Source organism: Cannabis sativa, chromosome 4 (genome assembly GCF_029168945.1).
Source record: "Cannabis sativa cultivar Pink pepper isolate KNU-18-1 chromosome 4, ASM2916894v1, whole genome shotgun sequence".
Classification (NCBI taxonomy): Eukaryota; Viridiplantae; Streptophyta; class Magnoliopsida; order Rosales; family Cannabaceae; genus Cannabis; species Cannabis sativa.
Genome location: NC_083604.1, coordinates 14,171,255 through 14,193,135, shown reverse-complemented (window position 1 = coordinate 14,193,135; position 21,881 = coordinate 14,171,255). Strand labels below are relative to the sequence as shown.

Sequence of the window (21,881 nt, the reverse complement as noted above, 5' to 3'; positions counted from 1 at the left end):
TAATTTATAACTTAAATAGGAATATTTAATGAAATAATAAAAGTAAGTTTCAGAAATAATCTAGTTAGTTAAAATTCTTTATTTAATTAAATACAAGAAAAATACAAATAGTTTATCTAGAAAATAATATTCTACAAACTATGTTTTTCTTAAATTAATTTCGAAGAAAGAAATTAATTATGTTGCTATTCAATTTTATTAGGTCAAACTAATTTAATTAACCTAGCACAGTTGTCCAAATCAGGCAAATGGGCCTTCACAATTGGGGTTGTTCATGTGAGGGGGGGTTGGGTTCAGTATGTCGTACCCACTTCTAAGGCTCCCAACTCTCACATAAGGCCCAAAAGAGAGGAATTTAACCTTAAAATGAACAACTGTTATTAATTGAATAGGCCCATTAACTAAATGAGCCTAAATAAAATCTATCAAGTTATGACATTTTATTTAGCAACAACAACCTATATGTGTCTATAACTGAAATTAAACATATAGGCTCACACAGGCACACAGATTTGGATGGACCCTATCATGTTACTAGATCATACACAGATGAAAGAAGCATGTAAGAAAAATGCATGTTACAAATTATTTACTTGATCTATCATCAATTGAACCATGGGTTAAAATCAGATCATTGGATCTGTCAACAAGTTAACCATGGCAATTTAGATCAAGCAATAATAGGTTTTAGAAAACGTATAAACAATCTAAATCACATACTCCTACAACAAGTTAGATTTGGATAGTTGGATGTAGGATTTATTTAATTTTAAAATATTAAACTTTATTTCGAAATTTAATTAAAAAATAAATTTCAGTTTTTAAAAAATGAAATAAAAAAAGTATTTAAAATTAAACCTACAATTTTAAAAAATTAGGTTTTAAGTAACCTAAATATCATTTCAAAATAAATTTGCTAACTTTCCTTTTAAATTTCATGTTATTTAATAAATTAAATATTCAATAAAATAGGAAATGGTAAATACATACCATTTTCTCATTTTACAATCTAATTTAAATAAAAATAACAAAATTTAAAAAAAAAATTAACAAAAATATCTTATTTCCCCTTTTAAAATACCATGATTATAGTAATCTTATTCTAAATAAGGTCAAATTACAAAAAAAAATATTTTTAATAAAAAAAAAATTAATTTCTGACCTTATATTTAAAAAATAAGATAAAATAATCAAAATTTAAAAGGAATAAGAAAAGAGGTAAGCAATACTTGATTTTAACCTATTTTTAAATTCAAATTACACTAATAACTAAAATTAATTTTAAAATAAAATTAATTTATTTCTGATAATTAGATTTGAAAATTGAAAAACAAAAATTAAAATACAAAACTACACAAAAAATCAGAAGTCAATTCCATGAAATAGCATGAAAAATCGAAGAAAACAAAAAACAATGGCAGGTGGTACGGACAGTATGCAAACTGTCCGCGCGCGTGGAAGGGGAGACACAGCCGAGAAAACTCGGCTCATGCACTCCTGTGCATGATTTCCGCGCACGTAGGGAAGGTGCTCACCACCTCGATTTTTTTTCGATTTTCAAAAATTCATAACTAATTCAAATTAAATCGAAATCAAGTTCTGTAAAAAAAGTAAATTGCTTAGAATTTTCCAAACTATCCAATAAAAATAATTTCAGATACAGATAATCAACTATTTTTCCCAGAATTCACAAACATCAATATGACACACCATGAAACCATCCAAATCACAAACAAATCGTTTTAAGTCCAAATTTCTTGCAAGCAAATCAATTACCATGGCTCTGATACCAGTTGTGGAATTAATTTTACGAGGATCTTAGATCTACTCACAAGTATGGTGATTTAACAACCTAAATATGAACTTCTAAAACGATAAACAAAACACATAAAAGTTAAGAATAACTTACAGTGATGGCAGCGGAATTAAGTGTCTCCTTCCACTCAGATCTCTAAGCCTTGATTCCTATCTGTAGCAGAGTATAATCAAGATCTGAGCCCGAATATCCTTCAGTTGGATGTGATCCTTCACAGTCTTCCAAACTATGATTGAGGTACTGAATGATGTGTGTGTGCACTTCTCTCTCACAAAGATTTCGAAAATTTCTCTCTCTTTTTCGATCTTGATTTCGTGGGTTATGATGCATTCAAGAGAAGAGAACAAGGGCTGATATATATAGGGAAAAGGGAGAGCTCAACTTTCCAAATAAGCAGTTTCCTCTTTTACTGTGTAATTGATTAACTGCCTTATTTAGTGTGATCCACCACTTTCCTATTATTGCTAGGCTTTGATTAGCAATTACATGGCAATTAAAATTAAAAATAATAATTAGAAAACATGCAAAGGGAGTGGCCGGCCATGGTGTGTTATGGGCCTCACTTGGATTTTGCAGTTTCCTCAATTTTATTTCTATTTTTCCAAAAATGTCATTTTTCCAATTCTAACCATTTAAATGCCAAAACTAATTATTTAATAACTAAAATAGATTATTAAATAATATTGTCATTTAAAAATAATTATTAATTATACATGCAAAGTCTCTCAATTAATAATTAAACCTAGAAACCCTTTTATTTACAATTTCATCCTTAAACAGTGAGAATTCACAAATTAGACATAGTCTAACTTTTAGAATTATAATTGATTAATCATAAATCAATTATAGAGTCTTACAAAGAGTATAGTCTCAACTAGAATGGGGACCATGGATCTATATTGCTGAGCTTCCAATAAGTTGAACCGATTTACCAAGTAAATCCCTAACTTATTAATTCCTTGTTGAATCCACTCTTAGAACTTGGAACTGCACTCTCAGACTTATATAGAGCATATTATATGTTTCACGATATCCATATGCTATCTCATTTAACCATTATTATAATCTTAATGTGATTAAAAGATCCTCTATATAGATGATTTACATCGAGATGGGACAAATTTACCGTTTACACCCCTCAATGTATTTTGCCCCTTAGAACACTTAGTTACCTGTAATTGATGTTTTAGTGATCTAATATATAATCACTGAAACAAGAGCTCATCCATTTACTTCTATTTAACTAAGCTCGAAGGGAATCATCACTTGACTTCTATACACCAGTAGAAGCTATAGATTCCATATTTATGTTCAACACTCCCACTCAGTTATGCTATCATGTTCCCAAAATATACGTATCACCCTGACCCAAAAGTAGGCTTAACTAATAAATCAAAGAACATGAATATCACTCCTGAGATTGAGCCTAAGCATATCAGGATTTAGATTCTTTTAATCTAAGATCAACTTCTGATATTGACTTGGAAAGATACAATGGTAAGTTTATAATATCTTTGACCAAGTTCAATATCGGTCCAGTCCAATGTATACTCCATACATTCGAAACTAGTATACTTTACCAATGTTCTGGAAAGAACATAACACTTACTCCAAGTGTAAGTATACTTCATCGCTGATTATCACATCAGTGTAAATCCAAAACATGGTGAACAGGGACTAAGTCTTTTGAATCATATAATCACAATCAAATTCCACTGTATTAAAAATACTGTAATTGTGAATGACTATATGTTCTGGATTTAACTGATTTTGTGCATATATTAAATATATATATTAAACCATAAACATGTAACATACATGTTAACATAAATCACTTCAAAATTCTAAATTGATAACTAACTAGATTGTAATGGGTTTTATTTAGGACACAAAACCCAACACTCCACTCCGTACACAAATGATGAGATAAATATTATGCATGATCGGTGGATTCATTACGTGAAAGCAGAAGCAGAGCGACAACAGTTACTGTGTTAGTCAGTGTGTATACATCTAGATTTATCGTTACTACATAGATTTGTAAATGTATTTAGATTATTATAATTAGAGTTAACTCAACTATAGATTTTTAAATATATTTAGATTATATTAATTAGCGTTAGTTCAATTATTGTGACTATACAGAATTTTAAATATATTTAGATAATAATAGCATTAGTTTAATTGTTGTGGCTATTCAGATTTGTACAAAATTTATAAATTAATGCAGGGAAAAAATTACAGAAAATCTATTTTTTTCCCTATTTTTGAAATGTAATGACTAAAAAAAAACTATTGCTAAAAAAATTAAAAAAAAATGTAATCAAACTATAAGGCACGGTTTAAAACCGTCAGGAAACCCACATTAGCGACGGTTTTGAACCGTTGCCTATTCTGCCCGTTTTATGACGGTCGAATAGGCAACGGTTATAGAAACTGACGGAAATACTTTAAAAAACTGTTTAAAAATGTCGGCAAAACTTATTTTTGTACTAGTGAATCTAACTTACTGTACTATATCTACGTGACTCTATAGGCCAAACGTCGCATTCCACTGTTATTGGGCATAAAAATATGAAAAACATAACATTTTACATAAGCCATAATTAATACACCTAGAATTCAAATAAATCATTATAATTATGAAAATAATAATTAAAAGTCTAATTCTAAAATTAAACTCTAATTATCTACTAATTCTCAAAATAAAATTAAGCGGTCATTACAGACATTCTTGGAAAATGTGCCAAAATGCTCGAGGTTTACATACATCAACCTGGGTGCCTAAAATGACGCCTAGTGCCACCTTGGATGTGTTGGGCTTTGTGCCCTAAATAAAATTCTATTTCAATTTAATCTTTTCTATTCAATTATCAATAAAGAAACAAAATTATTTTCATTAGTTATTTAGTATATCATTTGGTTCATGTGATCATTTATATGTTTATTTAATTTATAAATTCATCCAAATCCTTATCACATTGATATTCTTGTTTATTGTATCGTCAACACAGTGGAAAGTAATCAAGGTTATGTGATTAAATGTATTCCTAGATTTATCAGTACACAGGATTTAACTGATATGATAATTTACAACATAGTTTACTTGCACCTTGGATAAGTGTTATATCCTTTCCAGGGCATTGGTTAAAGTAAAGCTTAGGTTGAATGCATGCAGTATGCATTGGAAGGGACCAATATTGAACTTGGATTAGATATGATAAATTTACCATAATATCTATTCAATTCAATATCACTTAGTTGATCATAGATCAAATGATCTTAATCCTGACATGGTTAGGTTCGATCTCAAGAGTGTTATTTGTGTTCTTTGATTTATTAGTTAAGCCTACCTTTTGGTCTGGGTGATAAGTACATTTTGGGAACATGGTAGTACAATTGAGTGGGAGCGCTAATCATAGATATGAAATCTATAGCTTCTATCTGGACATAGAAGTGAAACGATAATTTCCTTCGAGCTTGGCCAAACAGAGATAAATGGTTGAGTACTCATTTCAGTGATTATATTAGTTCACTGAAATATCATTTATAGGTGGCTAAGTATTTTAAGGATAAAATACATTGAATGGTGTAACGGTAAATTAATCACTATGCAATGTAGATCATCTATAGAGGATCATTGATTATTGGGATTATAATAATGGATAATTAATAGCGTATCTATATCGTAGACATATAGAGTGTTTTATGTAACTGAGAGTGCAATTCTAAGTTCTATGGTGGATGCAATGAGGAATTAATAAGTTAGTGGATTTACTTGGTAAATTCTAGATCTGCTTATTGGAAGCTCGGTTATATAGGCCCATGGTCCCCATACTAGTTGAGACAAACTGCTTGTAAGACTCAGTTAATTGTTTTAGTTGATCAATTATAATTCTAAAATTAGACTATTTCTAGTTTATGAATTTTTCACTAAGATGTGGCTTGATTGTGAAGAAATAGTATTTTAGGGTTTATTTGTTAATTAAGAGACTTTATGGAGTCTAATCAATAAATATAATAAATACAATTTTATTTGATAATTATTTTAATTATTAAATAAATAGTTTTGGCATTATAGGGTTGAAAGTGCAAAAAGTGATATTTGTGAAAAATAGATAAAATAGTTGAGAAAAATGACAAAAACCAAACTAGTGTAGGGCCGCCCACTATGTGGCCGTCCACTAGATGGTTTTTTTACTCTATTTTTATCAATTTTTTATTCTAAATAATTCAACCCTAATCCTAGTGGAAATTAATATAAAAGGAAGGCTATGGTCTCATTATCCAACTAATGCCTCTTAAGCTAAAAACCTAGTTTTCTCTCTAGGCTGATGAGACCTCTTCCTTCTTCTTCTTCTTCTTCTTCTTCTTCTTCTTCTTCTTCTTCTTCTTCTTCTTCTTCTTCTATTTCAAAATACTATAGCCTCTCTTCACAAACAATTTCAAGTCTTAGTGATTGAGTGCATGCCCACACATATCAAGTAAGTCCTCAATCATAGTGTGTAAGACTATGAAGAATCCAAACACAAGGAAGGAGTTTCGGGCTCAGATCTTGGTGATACTCTGCTACAGAAAGGATACAAGGGTTAGAGATCTGAGCCAATGGAGTCATTTAATTCGCTGCAAGTAATGTAAGGTTTCTCATACCTTTTATGTGTTTATTTTATATCGTTTTAGAAGTTCATGTTTAGGATGTTAAAAACATACTTATTAGTAAATCTAGATCCTGGTAAAATATATTCCAACAGGGTGCCCATGCCCAGAGGTAGGTGCCTAAAAAAATCTCATTGATGTTAATTCTTCTTTATGGTGAAAACTATACCCATAGTCAGTTTCGTCTAATTTGCACATGCGTTACTCGGTGAACGTGAGTTGATGCCTTGGTACCAATGTCAATCTGGGTGCCCCACATGAGGAAGTGAACCCTCGAGATGATGTTGGCAAAAACTCAAGTCATGGCATTGTTCCTTATTGGATTTTAGGAATCAAGGTCTAAAGAAGTTTCTAAAAACCTAAACCTTAGTCGTTGTGCCGCCCAGGGTGACTCAATGTCAACTTGGGTACCCATGTCTACTTGGTGCTTCCAGGTAGGGCTTTTTCAAGGATTGGTTATGGAATCTAAAATTTGGTTGTGGCATGTGTCTCATATATTTGAGTGCAATGGCTGAGCTAATTGCCCACAAATACTAACAAAAAACTACCCAGATGTCAACAGGGTCCCCGTACTAACTTAGGCACATGTTGACTCCAAAGATGTCTAGGTGACATCCTAAGTTTTCCGTTCTAATTTCTTGGGTCATTTTTAACTAATCACTTAGACTTTTGAAGGATGAAACTGAGAACAATTTTGCGCGATCTAAGCCTCTATATGGTTGCCCCCAGTGTGCAGGTGACACTTTCCTATCGTGGGATGTAGGGCTCCAAGGTTCTTTCCTTGTGCCACATGCCAAAAATAGCTTATGCATCATCAACCTATTTTTTGCTATAATGATTAAATTATTTACATAGGGGTCCTAAAATTTAATTTTATCTTAGGTCCTACACACCTTAGGGCAAACTTTGATGATATATTATTAAGATATTTATTTTTGCATAATTTAAATCGATAGATCCCACATTTTCAATTTAAATAAAAGATGAGTGATATCGTCAACCTCCTATTACAATCTCTTAGTCAGCCTTCGTACCCAAAAACACAGACCATTTTTTTCATATTTGTTTTTATTACGGTGTTCATTATAACTACAACATCATCTCTGTAAATTTTTTACAAAATTTAAACAGTTTACATTATCAAAAATATGCTTAAAGTTTTTTGAGTATGTGTGGTAAACTGGAATATGAGGAACTCTGTTTTTCAGTATTGTAAACTATTCGAATATTTTCAAAATTTATAAAAATAATATTGTAACTATAGCAAATACTACTATAAATAAAAATTGAAAAAAAAAATATTTTAGTATGTGATTTGGGCATGAAAGTTGACAATGAGATTTTAATAAATGAAACCTAGCAAACCCAAGATTTTTTTTTGGCAAGACAAGGAGGCAAAAATAAATTTAAAAAGAAAAAAAAATGCTTTTAGTGAGATTTGAATCCTTAACCTTTATCTTATATGTTAAATTAATATTATGTCTATAAATATTATCGTTTATTATAAATATACGTTGTAACTAACTAAAATACATACATTATTTTTCTAATTATTTTTTTAGAAACAACTGTCTTGCTTCACTTCTATGTGGATCTGTCCCTGACCATGGACATAAATGAAAGTCCACGAGCACTTATTGCATTTTGATTACATTTATTAAAAATGTCACTAGAGTATAGGAGTCCTTGAACCTTTTTATTAGCTCACTAAATTTTTGAAGGCATAGATCAGTGGTGAGGGAAGTGTGAGAAAAAAGAGAAGGCATGGGTATATCTCAAGACCTCTAGGGTTCGTTTGGTGCACAGGATTAGATTGGACTGGACAAGATTAGATTATGCTGAAAGTAATCATGTGTTTGGTTTAAGAATAGACTAGACTACTTTATTTACTTCCTTTTAGAAAAAACAAAAAAAAAACTTAAATTATAATTAAAATATATAATAATAAGTAAATAAAAATGAATAATTTGTAGCAAAAAAAAATAAAAATAATTAAATTATAAAATAAAATAATGTATCCTATATAATGAAGTACATATAATAAAATAGTTTATCATATTTTTTATTTAATAAATAATTAACATAGTAAAATAAAAATATTTGAATAATATAAAATTATTTATGTTAAAGACTAATTTAATCACTAATTTAATATTAATATTAATTTTTTAAAATGTTTATATAAATTTTCTAGTAATTTAAAAAATAATATATAATTTTATTGTCATATTGTTTCTCTTAGAATCAATTTATGCAACTATTGTTTAATTAATAATATTTTAAATTTTAAAAAATTATGTATAATAATTCAAAAATATACATTTTCACTAATTTAGTGAATAAGTTTTTGATAAAAAATTTATAAATAAATGTGTGATAATTATTCTTTCATTTAAATTCTTACTAAACTTAAAATATATTAATAAAATTAAAATTAAAAAAAAATGATAAAAAAAAAAATCTCACCTGGGGTTATTTATCCCACCCTGCTGGATGGGATAAATAATCCCAGAGAGATGAGATTAGCTGGATTAGTTATCTAGACTTCTAACATGCTCAAACACTAGATTGGATAAATTAGCCTGTCTAATCAAATCTTGTCCTATGTACCAAACGGGCCCCTAGATTATTAGTAAATATATAAGTGTTACTATAATGCTAAAAAAAACAATAATAAATAAAAATAACATAAAAATATAAAATCACACAAAAACAAAACACTGCAAAACCTTTAAGAATATCATGTAGATCAGATAACAGAAAGTAAAATGATCACTAAACTAGAACAATAACAATAAAAGTAAGGGTAAATGGCAGCAAAACCCCCAAAACTTTTATTTTGATTTCACTTAACCCCCAAAACCTAAATTTAGGCAGTAAAACCCCCAATACTCGTGTTTTGTTAGCAATTTAACACTTCCGTCTAAATTTAGCTGTGAATTGCCAGGTTGGATTGTCCACGTGGACACAATATGTAACGCCCTAACTCTCAGGGACGCCACGTGTGTGCTTTTTAAAAAAAAAATTATTATCACTAATCTTTAAATTTTGAAAAAAAAAAAGTGTGGTTTAATTTAAATCTTTAACTAAATTCAAAATAAAGACTTTCATTTTAAATACTATCGTAATATAGGGATCCCGTGTTTATAAAATAAAAATATTCTTTTACAATAGATAACATTTCCAAACATAGAAAGGAATTCAATCCTGCTTCCCAGAAGCCAAGACCCCACGACCGATATGTACATCGCAGGAAGACCTCTGACTCATGGCCGAACACAGCTTCTAATTTCCTTACCTGCACCACGAAGCACCCGTGAGTCACAATGACTCAGCAAGAAAAGCTACTAGATAAAGAAAATCATGGAAAATAATAGCAAATTATAGTACCACAAATTATACATACCAAGGGATCATTCTCTTTCAACGTACATATACAATTCAACGTCTATACGAGCAAACTTGTTACAAAATTAAGAGTAATTATAGTTATACATAATCAATAACCTCAGTGTTTCATAAAACACCCTAATCATATAGTATTGTAAACACTTACTTTCAATGCTTCATAAAGCACTCCAGTTCATACATTAACATATCCACTCAATTTTAGTACTTCATAAAGCACTCTAATCATGCATCATTACAAGAGAATTGATTAATTTCACAAGCAATATAACATTCGTTCAGTCACACTATAACATAATATATTCGATTACAACTCATCATATAACAACACACTTAATCCATCTCACAACCTCGTAATCACACAATTCCGACACTTCATAAAGTACCCTTACCACTCGTTACCCACGAGCTATATATGTCACTATCGTTGTCCGATACAACAAACGATAAGTAAGAAACCTATCCGCGGTTTCAGCAGTAATTACTCATAACGGTAATAACCGTTTCTTTTACTCGATCATAATCGAGCCACAACGATAATAATCGTTTCATAATACTTCCCTCGATCATAATCGAGTCAAACGATAATACTCGTTTCATAATACTTCCCTCGATCATAATTGAGTCAAACGATGATAATCGTTTCCTATTATTTCCCTCGATCATAATCGAGTCAAACGATGATAATCGTTTCCTATTATTTCCCTCGATCATAATCGAGTGAAACGATGATAGTCATTTCCTATTATTTCCCTCGATCATAATCGAGTCACATCCAATACATATCGTTAACTTCGATTAGAATTAAGTCACAACAACGTATAACAAGATTTCGATCTTAATCGAAACTGTAACAATCATAACATTAACCTTATACAAAATTTAATACTTTTCTTACCTCAAATTCTAGTTTAGGTATGTTGGCCGACCTGCTTGGAGAACGATTGATCATCCCGGGCCCTATGTCATAACGATGATAAACCAATAAGTGTTTATCCCAAAACACTACTTAATAACTGTAAAAGGAATACCTAGGGTTTCTTACCAAACCTTGAGGTAAAAATACACTAAAATGAAACTTATATTTTGGCTCTAAAATATACACCATATCATAGAGCTCGTCGCAAGCTTTGAAATGGTATACAAAACGTACAAAACAGACACCCGAATGAAAAGTTATGGCCAAAATACGAAATTCGACTTTTCCGAAAACTAACCAAACGGAATTCCGGTTGGTACATCCAGAATTCCAGTTTTGAACTGCCAGGAACACGATTTTCTTCAACTTTAAACTCTCCAAACTAACTCAAAACCTAACCAATTCATTCCAAACTTCATATGACACATATATATCATCCATATAACGGTTCCAACGTAACAGAAATCAAAACCATGCCCTTAAATCAAAAGTGTCATTAAAGCTCAAGCTTTGAGCTTAAAACTCAAGCTTGGAGCTTTTCCACCCCACAGCTATCAAACCTACCAAATAAGCATTACAAACAATCCTAAAACATCATAAAAAAAAACCCAAGGCCCAATTAAACCCCATCAATCACAGAATAAAATTTCAACCCTTTAAACCTATAACTCAAGCTTGAAACTTAAGGAAAAGTAAAACCTTACCTCAAGTTTGTTTTTCCTTGAACTTACCTATGCTCACAGCTCCTGCTAGAGCTGGTTTTAGGCTAAAGATTGAAGAAGAAAAAGGATGAGAATGGTGGTGGTTTTTGTGGCACGAAGAGGAGCGAGAGAGATAGGATGGGTTTAGTTTTTTTCTTCTTTTTTTTTTCTTTTTCAAAGTTTTAATATATATACAGATAACTTTAAATTTTAATATAATAATAATAATAAAATAATAATAATAATAATAATAAAAACTTTATTATTAATAATTATTTTATTATTTCTTAGCCATTAAGAAATCTATATTTCTAGGGCGCTAAGTCAAATTCTACATACTCCTTATTACCCCAATACATACACTATCAACTAATCATAATATTCCCATTAAAACTAATAATTAAACCTGTTATGATATTTTTAGCCCCCGATCGAGTCTCCAAGGTCGCCAAACCTGCAAATATTTTTATTCCACATTTATCTTATATTACATTCAGACATACTATATAAATCTCTGTAGTTTATAAATTACGATTATTTACTCACTTATAGTAAAATATAAAACTTATGTTGAACTAGATTAGTAGGATCATAATCCTACTTATAACCTGATTAATCCATAATATAATTATAAATCCTAATTACTTACCATAAGGCTTATTGGGATATTACAACCATCCCCTCGTTATAAAAATTTCGTCCTCGAAATTTACTTGATAATTTGGGGATACAGCTCCCTCATCTGGGACTCTAATTCCCAAGTCGCTTCCTCGTAAAATCAGTTGTATGGAATTTAATATCATCGTAACTTAAATATGTGTCGGATCTGACAAATACTTTCTTAACATAGATATGTGGAAGACATTATGCACCCCTCTCTTAGGTGGTACTAAAAAAATACTAAGTCTCTGACCCTCAAAATATATCACACATGCTTGTTACAGACTCTCTCAACATTTAAATGTAAACTTTAAATCTCAATTTGAGATAATTACTTTCAGAGCATCACAGGGTTGAACTATTCCCTTGACAAATAGATTAGCACACTAATCTGCCACAAACATATTCCACTCTAATAATAAAAAAAAAAATTGTAGTGATCTTATATCTTAGTTACTCCCGAGTATAAAGAGTAGAGTGTAGTATGAAACTCATTTAGAACCTTCTATTCAATATCCTTATCAGACTGATACACCAACCTTGTCTTTATATCATAAAATTCCTTCAAACAAAGTCAAAAAGTTCTTTGTCAATCCGGTTCCAAGCCTTTCCTTGTACTTCTAAAGTTCAGAGTCACTCTGCTGGGCCACTCTGTTTCTTTCCAACATAATAAACTACAATGTAATATTAACAAGTTCTCCAATCATGAACTTAATCCCTATTCTGGTTACATTTCTAGCAACCTTTAGATGGATCTTTTCGTTTTACAAACTTGTCCTAGACCTCTTTGGTTTAAGGTATCTACTACTAATTTACTTCCCAGAGTGGTAGATAATCACACCGTTAAAAATTTCAATCAACTTTAAGCGTCACCACTGCCTCCCATCTAAATTCTTCCAAAAGAAAATTATTTGAGGCTTTCGTGATCTGTATAGACTTCACATTTTCACCATATAGAAAATGGTGCCAAACTTTCAGTGCAAAACGATTACTGCCAATTCAATATCATGACTAAAATATCACTTCTCATACTCCTTCAATTGGTCTAAGTAATTAGGCAACAACTCTCCTAAACTGTGTCAGAATGCAATCTAATCCTTGTATAGAAGTATCACATCAAATCACATTTTCCCCTCACTGACTAACAATGTTAACATTGGTATAATAGTTAATCTCTGTTTCAATTCTTTCGATTTGATTCCACTAAGGGCGTTGACAACCCCCAACAAATATTTTGTAGTATCCTGTTAATTCTAGAAAATCTCTAACCTTCATTACAAATTTGGGATCTGCAAAACTCGCATTTCTTACATTTAGCATAAAACTTATGCTTCTAGAGACATTACAACATCATCCAAGGGTGTCTCTCATATGCCTCCCTTGGATCCGAAGAAATCACAATACCCTTAATGAAAACAATTACAAAGTCATCGGTACGAAAACTATTTTAGGAAATCCTCCTTTCGAGTCTTCAACTGGTAATAACCAGATCGAAGACCGACCCTAGAGAAAATGATCCTTCCCTAAATTGTTCAACATAACATCTGTCCTTATCAAAGGATACTTATTCTTCACAAATAAAACTGGTTTATTCCAGAATAAAATACTTAGACTAGTAATTTCAAGCCCAACCTTTCCTACAACTGAATCTTCACTCCTTTCAATTCTACAGTTACCATCCAATTCATAATTTTAGATACAGCTTTTACTCCCATTACCACTTCAATTCAGAATCAATTTCCCGCTTAACCAATAACCCTAGTGGCTCCTCTAAAAGCATCTAGAAACCTTGAGCCACAAGATTGTGTCCCAATCTCACTAATGTTCCCTTTATAATATTGGTCACACTAACTGAAAAGTTGATACATCCATCCCATAATAATCCCTCAGCCTTAAACGCCGGGATCAATGGATTTCGGGACCTTTGAACCTTGCCTAAGAACACAAATGTGTCCTCACTTTTTGATTCAAGAGTTGCCACCTTTCTTTTCAATCGATAGTTGCATTATACCTTGCAAATTAGTTCAACCCTAGTATAATATTAGATTTCTCTAAATTCAGCACAACTAAAACAACGAACTGTTTCCTTACCCTCACAATCTTGGAAGGGTTTAGACCACATACTGGAAAATAACTAGTTTTCCAGTAAACAAGAAGGTACCAGAACTACTCAGTAACACACCATTAAATTTACACAAACTCTTAATCATTCTTCCATTCTCGCTACTGTAACCATGGGCAGTTTCTTTTGAAATGGCCTACTACCCCACACTGAATGCAGGCTCTCATGTAGCGTTCATTTTACTGGTGTCTCTTGCATCTCGACCCTCTGAATGGGTTTACAAATCTTTTGTTCCCACCATGTCGGAAACTTTGGTTAGCTTAAATTCTCCCACTAGGACCCATAACTTGTGGGTTGGTAACCTTTTTTATTTTTTAAGATCGTTAAGGTTAACAACTTTTACCCGATCCAACACTAGACACTAGACACTAGACATTTACTTTCATGAATCTCCTTTCATATTGTGTCTTTCGTGATCTAGTCCTTGCACCCCAAGCAGTAAGGGTTAGCTCAACCATCTGAGCATAAAACCAGGCAACTTCTAGTTGCTTAGCCATTAATCAATAAATAATTCACTAATCAACTAATAATTAGCACTTACTAGACCATGAATCGAACGAGTCTTCGCAGCCAATGTACATATCAAACCAGTCTTCAGGATCTTTAAACCTTGGTCGCTTTGATACCATGTTGTGACGCCCTGACTCTCAGGGACGCCACGTTTGTGCTTTTTTAAAAAAAATTTATTATCACTAATCTATAAATTTTGAAAAAAAAAAGTTTGGTTTAATTTAAATCTTTAATTAAATTCAAAATAAAGACTTTCATTTTAATACTATCGTAATATAGGGATCCCCTGTTTATCACTAATCTATAACTCAAGCTTGAAACTTAAGGAAAAGTAAAACCTTACCTCAAGTTTTTTTTTCCTTGAACTTACCTATGCTCACAGCTACTGCTAGAGTTGGTTTTAGGCTAAAGATTGAAGAAAAAAAAAAGGATGAGGATGGTGGTGGTTTTTGTGGCACGAAGAGGGAGCGAGAGAGATAGGATAGGTTTAGTTTTTTTCTTTTTTTTTAACGTTTTAATATATATATACAGATAACTTTAAATTTTAATATAATAATAAAAAATAATAATAATATTAATAAAAACTTTATTATTTCTTAGCCATTAAGAAATCTATACTTCTAGGGCGTTAAGTTAAATTCTACATACTCCTTATTACCCCAATACATACACTATCAACTAATCACAATATTTCCATTAAAACTAATAATTAAACCTGTTATGATATTTTTGGCCCCCGATCGAGTCTCCAAGGTCGCCAAACCTGTAAATATTTTTATTCCACATTTATCTTATATTACATTCAGACATACTATATAAATCTCCGTAGTTTATAAATTACGCTTATTTACTCACTTATAGCAAAATTTAAAATTTATGTTGAACTAGATTAGTATGATCATAATCCCACTTATAACCTGATTAATCCATAATATAATTATAAATCCTAATTACTTACCATAAGGCTTATTGGGATATTACACAATATACACGTGGCACAATTTTATTGGTCTACGTAAATAATTATATTAAAAAAAATTAAAAATAAAAATAAAAATAATATATTTTTATTTTTTCTTTAAAATCATTAAAAAAAACTATTTTTCTTTTTTTTCTTTTTCTTTTTTTTTTTATCTTTTCCTTTGTTTTCTTTTTAATTTTTGCAAATACCCTCTTCTCTTTCTCTCTCTCGCAGGTAGGCAGCCCAAGACCACCATCATCTGCCATCTCTCTCGATCCCCCTCTCTCTCTCTCAGCCATCTCTCTCTCTCTCTCTCTCTCTCTCTCTCTCTCTCTCTCTCTCTCTCTCTCTCTCTCTCTCTCTCTCTCTCTCTCTCTCTCTCTCTCTCTCTCTCTCTCTCTCTCTCTCTCTCTCTCTCTCTCTCTCTCTCTCTCTCTCTCTCTCTCTCTCTCTCTCTCTCTCTCTCTCTCTCTCTCTCTCTCTCTCTCTCTCTCTCTCTCTCTCTCTCTCTCTCTCTCTCTCTCTCTCTCTCTCTCTCTCTCTCTCTCTCTCTCTCTCTCTCTCTCTCTCAGCCATCTTCTCTTTCTCGATCCCCCTCTCTCTCTCTCAGCCATCTTCTCTTTCTCTCCCAGTAATACCCAACCTTAAGACCACCGAGGTGTCGTCGCCGTCGTCGAGGACCACGGACCCAGGTGTCGTTGCTGTCGTCGGGGACCACGAAGCCAGGTAAAACTCGATATCCCCTATCTCTCTCTCTCTCTATCTGCCCGATCTCCTCTCTCTCTCTCTCTCTTTCTCTCTCTTTAGATCTAAGGATTTCTATAATTTTTTTTTTGCAATTATTAAGATCTGTGTATAGATACCCCTATTTAGGTATTATTGTGTTCATTATTTTTAGATATGAGAAAAGATAATCGTTGTGGGGAAAATAAATTTAGGGTTTCAGATTTGAGTTTTGGGACTGAAATTTTGTGCATATATTTGTGTGTATTTATTTGTTTGTTGGATTTGAATTTGTTTAAATTTGGTTTTAGTATTTAATTTTTTTTTTTTTGTGTGATATTGATTTGAAAAATAAGTTGTGGTGGTAGTTTCGGTAGTGGTGGGTGGCGGTGTTTACGATGGTTATAGATGGTGGTAGTTCCGGTAGTGGTGGGTGGTGGGTGGTGGTGTTTATGGTGGCTACGGATGATGGTGGTTTCGGTTGTGTTGGTGGTGGTCAGTGACTTTGGATGGAGGTGGTGGACTGATAGAGAGAGAGAGCTGAGATGAACAGATAGGAAAAGAAAGAAAAAAGAAAGAAAGAAAAAGAAAGAAAGGAAAAAAAAAATTATTTATAATTTTTTTTTTAATTTTAAATTAATTTTATTTTAATTTTTTTAAATAATTTTTTACGTGGACTAATAAAATTGTATCACGTGTACACTGTGTCCAGTCCAACATGGCAATTAACACCTAAAATAATGGACGAACGTATTAAATTGCTAACGTATTGGAGGTTTTACCACCTAAATTTAAGTTTTGGGATTAAGTGAAACCAAAATAAAAAATTTAAAAGTTTTACCGTCATTTATCGGTACCCTAAAGAACGTTATCGTTTAGTATGTAGTGTATATATATTAAAAGCATATCAGTGTGTACACATAAATTATATGTAAAATTTATATATATTTCATCTTAAAAATTGTTTTTAATGTGAAAAATATTTAAAATAAAACTTATTTGTTATATTATTTATGACATAAGTGTTTGTTATATATGTAATTATATCATGCATCCTTATATTCATTGTCAACGCCATTAATATCATTGTTTACACCCTCCAACATATATTATAGTATTATTAGAATAATTAAATATTCACATTTCATAAGAAAAACAATATCAAATTTCACATAATAATATAATATAATAATTTTTATAAAATATCTCTAACCAATTATAAGACAATAATAATACTTTATTATAAAATAAATATTAAGAGTGCCTAGTACACTTTTAAATATAATTTCAATACTATTAAGCATCAACTTATATAAAACACATAGGATAGTGCTAGACACTACTGGTCTCCTTTAGCATTTCTCTTAAAATATTAATTAAATGAGTTCAAAAATATTATATAGTAGTATATTTCACATATTAAAACATAATTAAATTAATATAAATATTTAAATATATGAGTGATTACGTAAGAGCCGATATTATTGCAGCCTAGCATTTCTCTACCTAATATTTATGTAAGTGTAAATTATAATAGACAGCTTAATTAATTGAGCTACCTCCCCCATAAATAGCCATGAAACCCTCTTTCAAAAAGCACACACACAACAAAACTACTCAAACTTTGCTACTTGTCATATCTTACAAAACAAGAAGAAAGATATGAAGTCGTTGAGCAGCCTCATCATCACACTATGTTTGGCTAATATATTATGCCTTGGAATGGTTTATGCAGATGAAAGACCCGATCACCAATGTGGTCCTCCATTCGGCAATCCTCCATGTGGAGACGGAAGGTGTTGCAGTATCCACAACTTTTGTGGTAGCGGATCCGATTATTGTAGGGGCGGAAACTGCCGATACCAGTGCTGGTTCGCAGCAGCACCAACTGTGCGTGAAAATTCTGTAACCAAAATAGTCACTAAATCACTTTACAACGAAATGTTTAAGCATAGAAGTGATTGTCAAAGCCAGGGCTTTTATAGCTACGAGGCTTTTGTCGCTGCTACTCAATCCTTTCCTAGCTTTGCTACTATTGGAGATGTCTCAACTCGTAAGAGGGAGATCGCTGCTTTCTTTGCTTTAACTTCTCAAGCAACTACAGGTAATATCTCATGTGTAATTACTTATTGTTCAATAATATCAATCAATGTTTGGTAACTAATAACATGCCTATGGAATTATTTTTGTATTTATATATATATAGGTGAAAGTGAGTGGTCTGATGATGAGTCACATACATGGGGCTATTGTCATATCAACGGGACTACTACCAATGATTATTGTACTTCTTCTCATTGGCCCTGCGCTCCTGCCCAAAAATACAATCCTCGAGGACCTGTACAACTCACTCAGTAAGTATTAATCAAGAAAACCAAAATTATACTATCTACAGCTTGAATGAAAATCTGCTGAGCTTATATATACACTAATATATGTGTAGGACCCTGATGAATTAGTCATGCGTGACTGGTCGTGCATTCATTCAGAATCATTAGGCTCACTAATTAATTTATTACTATCTAAGGCTAGCTGCTAACAATGAGAATTAAATAATACTTATTATGTTTTTTTAAAATTAAATTTTATGGCTATTCTGCCATATATCATTTTTTATACCAGCTGAATAGGTCATTTTCTTTAAGACAAAATAAGTTCTCTTTTCAAAATAAATAAATAAAATATTTAAAAATAAGAAAGAAAGGGAGGACTAGAGGAGGAGTAAGTTGAAAGAGGCATTTATTTTATTATTAGTTCATTTGCACTTAATTATTTAAGTTTAAATTTTAGTGGTGAAATAAAATCCTTTAAACAACTGAACTGTTAGTAAATTTAAGGTGCCATCTTTTTTTCACTGTTAACTATCAATATGGACTATTTATGTGTATACTCTTGTACACGTAACACGTTTATATTGGTACACTTACTATTATTATTTAAAAATTATAAAAAATTATTTTAAATATTTTATTTTTATTTTTATAATTTTATTTAATTTTAAAATAAATTTTGAAATAAAAATATTAGATGTACCAATATAAAAATACCGCGTATACAAGAGTGTACACATAAATAGTCTATGTTGACAGTTAACTGTGAATTTTTCTCTAAATTTTTTAGTACAATCAGTGAATTTTTTATGCCTCACGATGACTTGACATTTCAAATGGCATAGATTCAACTCACAAAATTGGTGACCATATCTATCTAAAAAAAGCTTACGAGCAAAAATAAAGTACTAAAATACGTACTGAAAGTCGGGATTGGGTATATATACAATTATTAGTGGCAGGGCCGCCGCTAATGCCCGCTAATAATTCTAACAGTTATTTTTTTATTTATTTTTTTTTATATTATTAGCAGTGGGACATGTCGCTAATACTATTAACGATGGACAATAACGGCGGATAATAGCAATAGGGTCTACTGCTAATATTTTTCTTAAAAAAAAAATAAATAATTAGAATTAACAGCGAATTCTGATTCCGCCGCTAATGCTACTATTATTAAGGGCGAATTTTGCCCGTCGCTAATAATATTATAGCTATTGATAAATTTTGTTATAGTGATAGTATATAATAAGATGATCGTCAAACTTAACTATAAAGTATTAGCACGTGGATATATAATATTTACTTTTGATATAAATTTTTTTTTTATTTAAGCGTTTATATATTAAAACATGTTTTACTTGGGAATCGAACCCAGAACCTCTAACACTCACACATCCACTTATGGCCACTTGAGCTAGCCCCAGCCCCAAATGGTTTACTTTTGATATAAATTATTACTTATAAATATATTAATTGCTCCATATACATATAAGTACTCAGTTCTTAAAAGTCTGACTTTACTAAATAAATGAATTATATTAAGTTTATATTTTTGGTCCAACACAAAATTTATGATTTTATTAAATTCTCCACTCATTAAATAATATAAATATTTAGAGCAATATTTTAATTAAGGTACTAGCTATGTCTAGTAGTACTAAATAATACATTTATTTTTATTTAATATATAATTATTTTATTAATATAAAAACAAAGGACCACATCATATATTATTATTTTATATATTATTATATTCAATATATATTGTGAGTACCGTACCGGTCTGAAAAAAGAAAGTGAGGGATTGAATCCATGGCCAACTGGTTTATTAATTACTACTTAACGTGCATTGCAGCAACTACAATTACGGGCTTGCTGGAGAAAGCCTTGGACTAGATTTGATTAACCACCCTGATTTGGTAGCAACAGACCCAATTATATCGTTCAAAACAGCCATATGGTTCTGGATGACTCAGCATGACAACAAGCCTTCTTGTCATGATATACTTATCAATGCTAATTCCCAAGTGAAAGTGAATATCCCAAGCTATGGAGTGATTGGAAACATAATCAATGTAGATAATACAGCTACTAATGCCATCGGCTACTACAAGAGGTACTGTGACATGTTAGGAGTGAGCATTGGACATAACTTGAAATATTGGCTCGACCAATCGGTTGATGCTCACATCCAAATGCCTATCTGATCGATCATGAATAAAATATGAGATTACCAAAAGAAAAGAAATGATGATGGCTCTATGTTTGGAATTACGAATGGAAAAGAAACTATATATACATATGCTTTGCTACTAGAACCACTTCCTTTTATGTTATGTAATGTAAATATGTAATAAAGAGGTTCAACTTAGGTTGATCTTCTCTTCTTGATGAATAAATGAGCCACATACATGTTTTTGTTTTTATTGTTAGACAATTTATATTTCACAAAAAAAGCTTAAACAATAATTGACCATAAATACAGTAACGGCTAGTACGAGCCTATATTTAAACTAAAAGAGATTAATGTTTAGTGAGAGATATTTTAGTAGTGGTAAGATTTTGTTTATATAATCCTATTTGTCTTAAAATGTGTATGTGTGTTTTAGTTGTATTTATTTTTATTTATTTCACTATCTAACATATATTTTCTTACTAAGTTTAGTAGTACTTCACCTTAAATATTAAATCTACCATGGACAAATCAAAGTAACAAAAAGTCTAGATGGTTGGTGATAAGTAAAGGTGGCGTTTGGTAATATTTTTTTTAATTAGTTTTTTGAAAATATTTTTTAAAAACCTGTTTTATAAAATTGTTTTCACTTTTTAATTTTTTAATCAAGAATCAAAATTTTAAAAACAAAAAAAAAAAAAAAGTCACTTTCAATATTTTTTTAAACATTTTTTTTTCTTAATCAATATTTTAAACTTCGACCAGACCTGGACCCAAATTTCTCTCCCACGGCCTTGACGCTAAACCCAACCTGCGAGCGGGCAGACCCGAATCAGGCCGACCTGGGACCAGAGACTTAAATAAAATAAAAAATAAAAATAAAAATGAACTTTACGAAC

At 31.1% G+C, this 21,881-nt stretch overlaps 1 protein-coding gene across 1 annotated transcript; it reads left to right on the top strand.

Annotated features, from left to right (window-relative positions):
- The first annotated feature begins 17,991 nt into the window (after window positions 1-17,991).
- LOC115714708 (mulatexin) lies at window positions 17,992-21,235 on the top strand. Its single transcript, XM_030643468.2, has 3 exons — window positions 17,992-18,580; window positions 18,683-18,830; window positions 20,665-21,235. Exons 1-3 carry the CDS (start codon window positions 18,139-18,141, stop codon window positions 21,014-21,016), a joined length of 942 nt encoding a protein of 313 aa, XP_030499328.2. The 5' UTR covers window positions 17,992-18,138; the 3' UTR covers window positions 21,017-21,235.
- The last annotated feature ends 646 nt before the right edge of the window (window positions 21,236-21,881 follow it).

Excerpts from the sequence above, each read along its gene's own strand:
- LOC115714708 (XM_030643468.2), top strand. The coding sequence starts at position 18,139 with ATGAAGTCGTTGAGCAGCCTCATCATCACACTATGTTTGGCTAATATA. Across the intron at positions 18,581-18,682 it reads AACTTCTCAAGCAACTACAG|GTGAAAGTGAGTGGTCTGAT; the intron begins GTAATATCTCAT and ends ATATATATATAG. Across the intron at positions 18,831-20,664 it reads GGACCTGTACAACTCACTCA|CAACTACAATTACGGGCTTG; the intron begins GTAAGTATTAAT and ends CGTGCATTGCAG.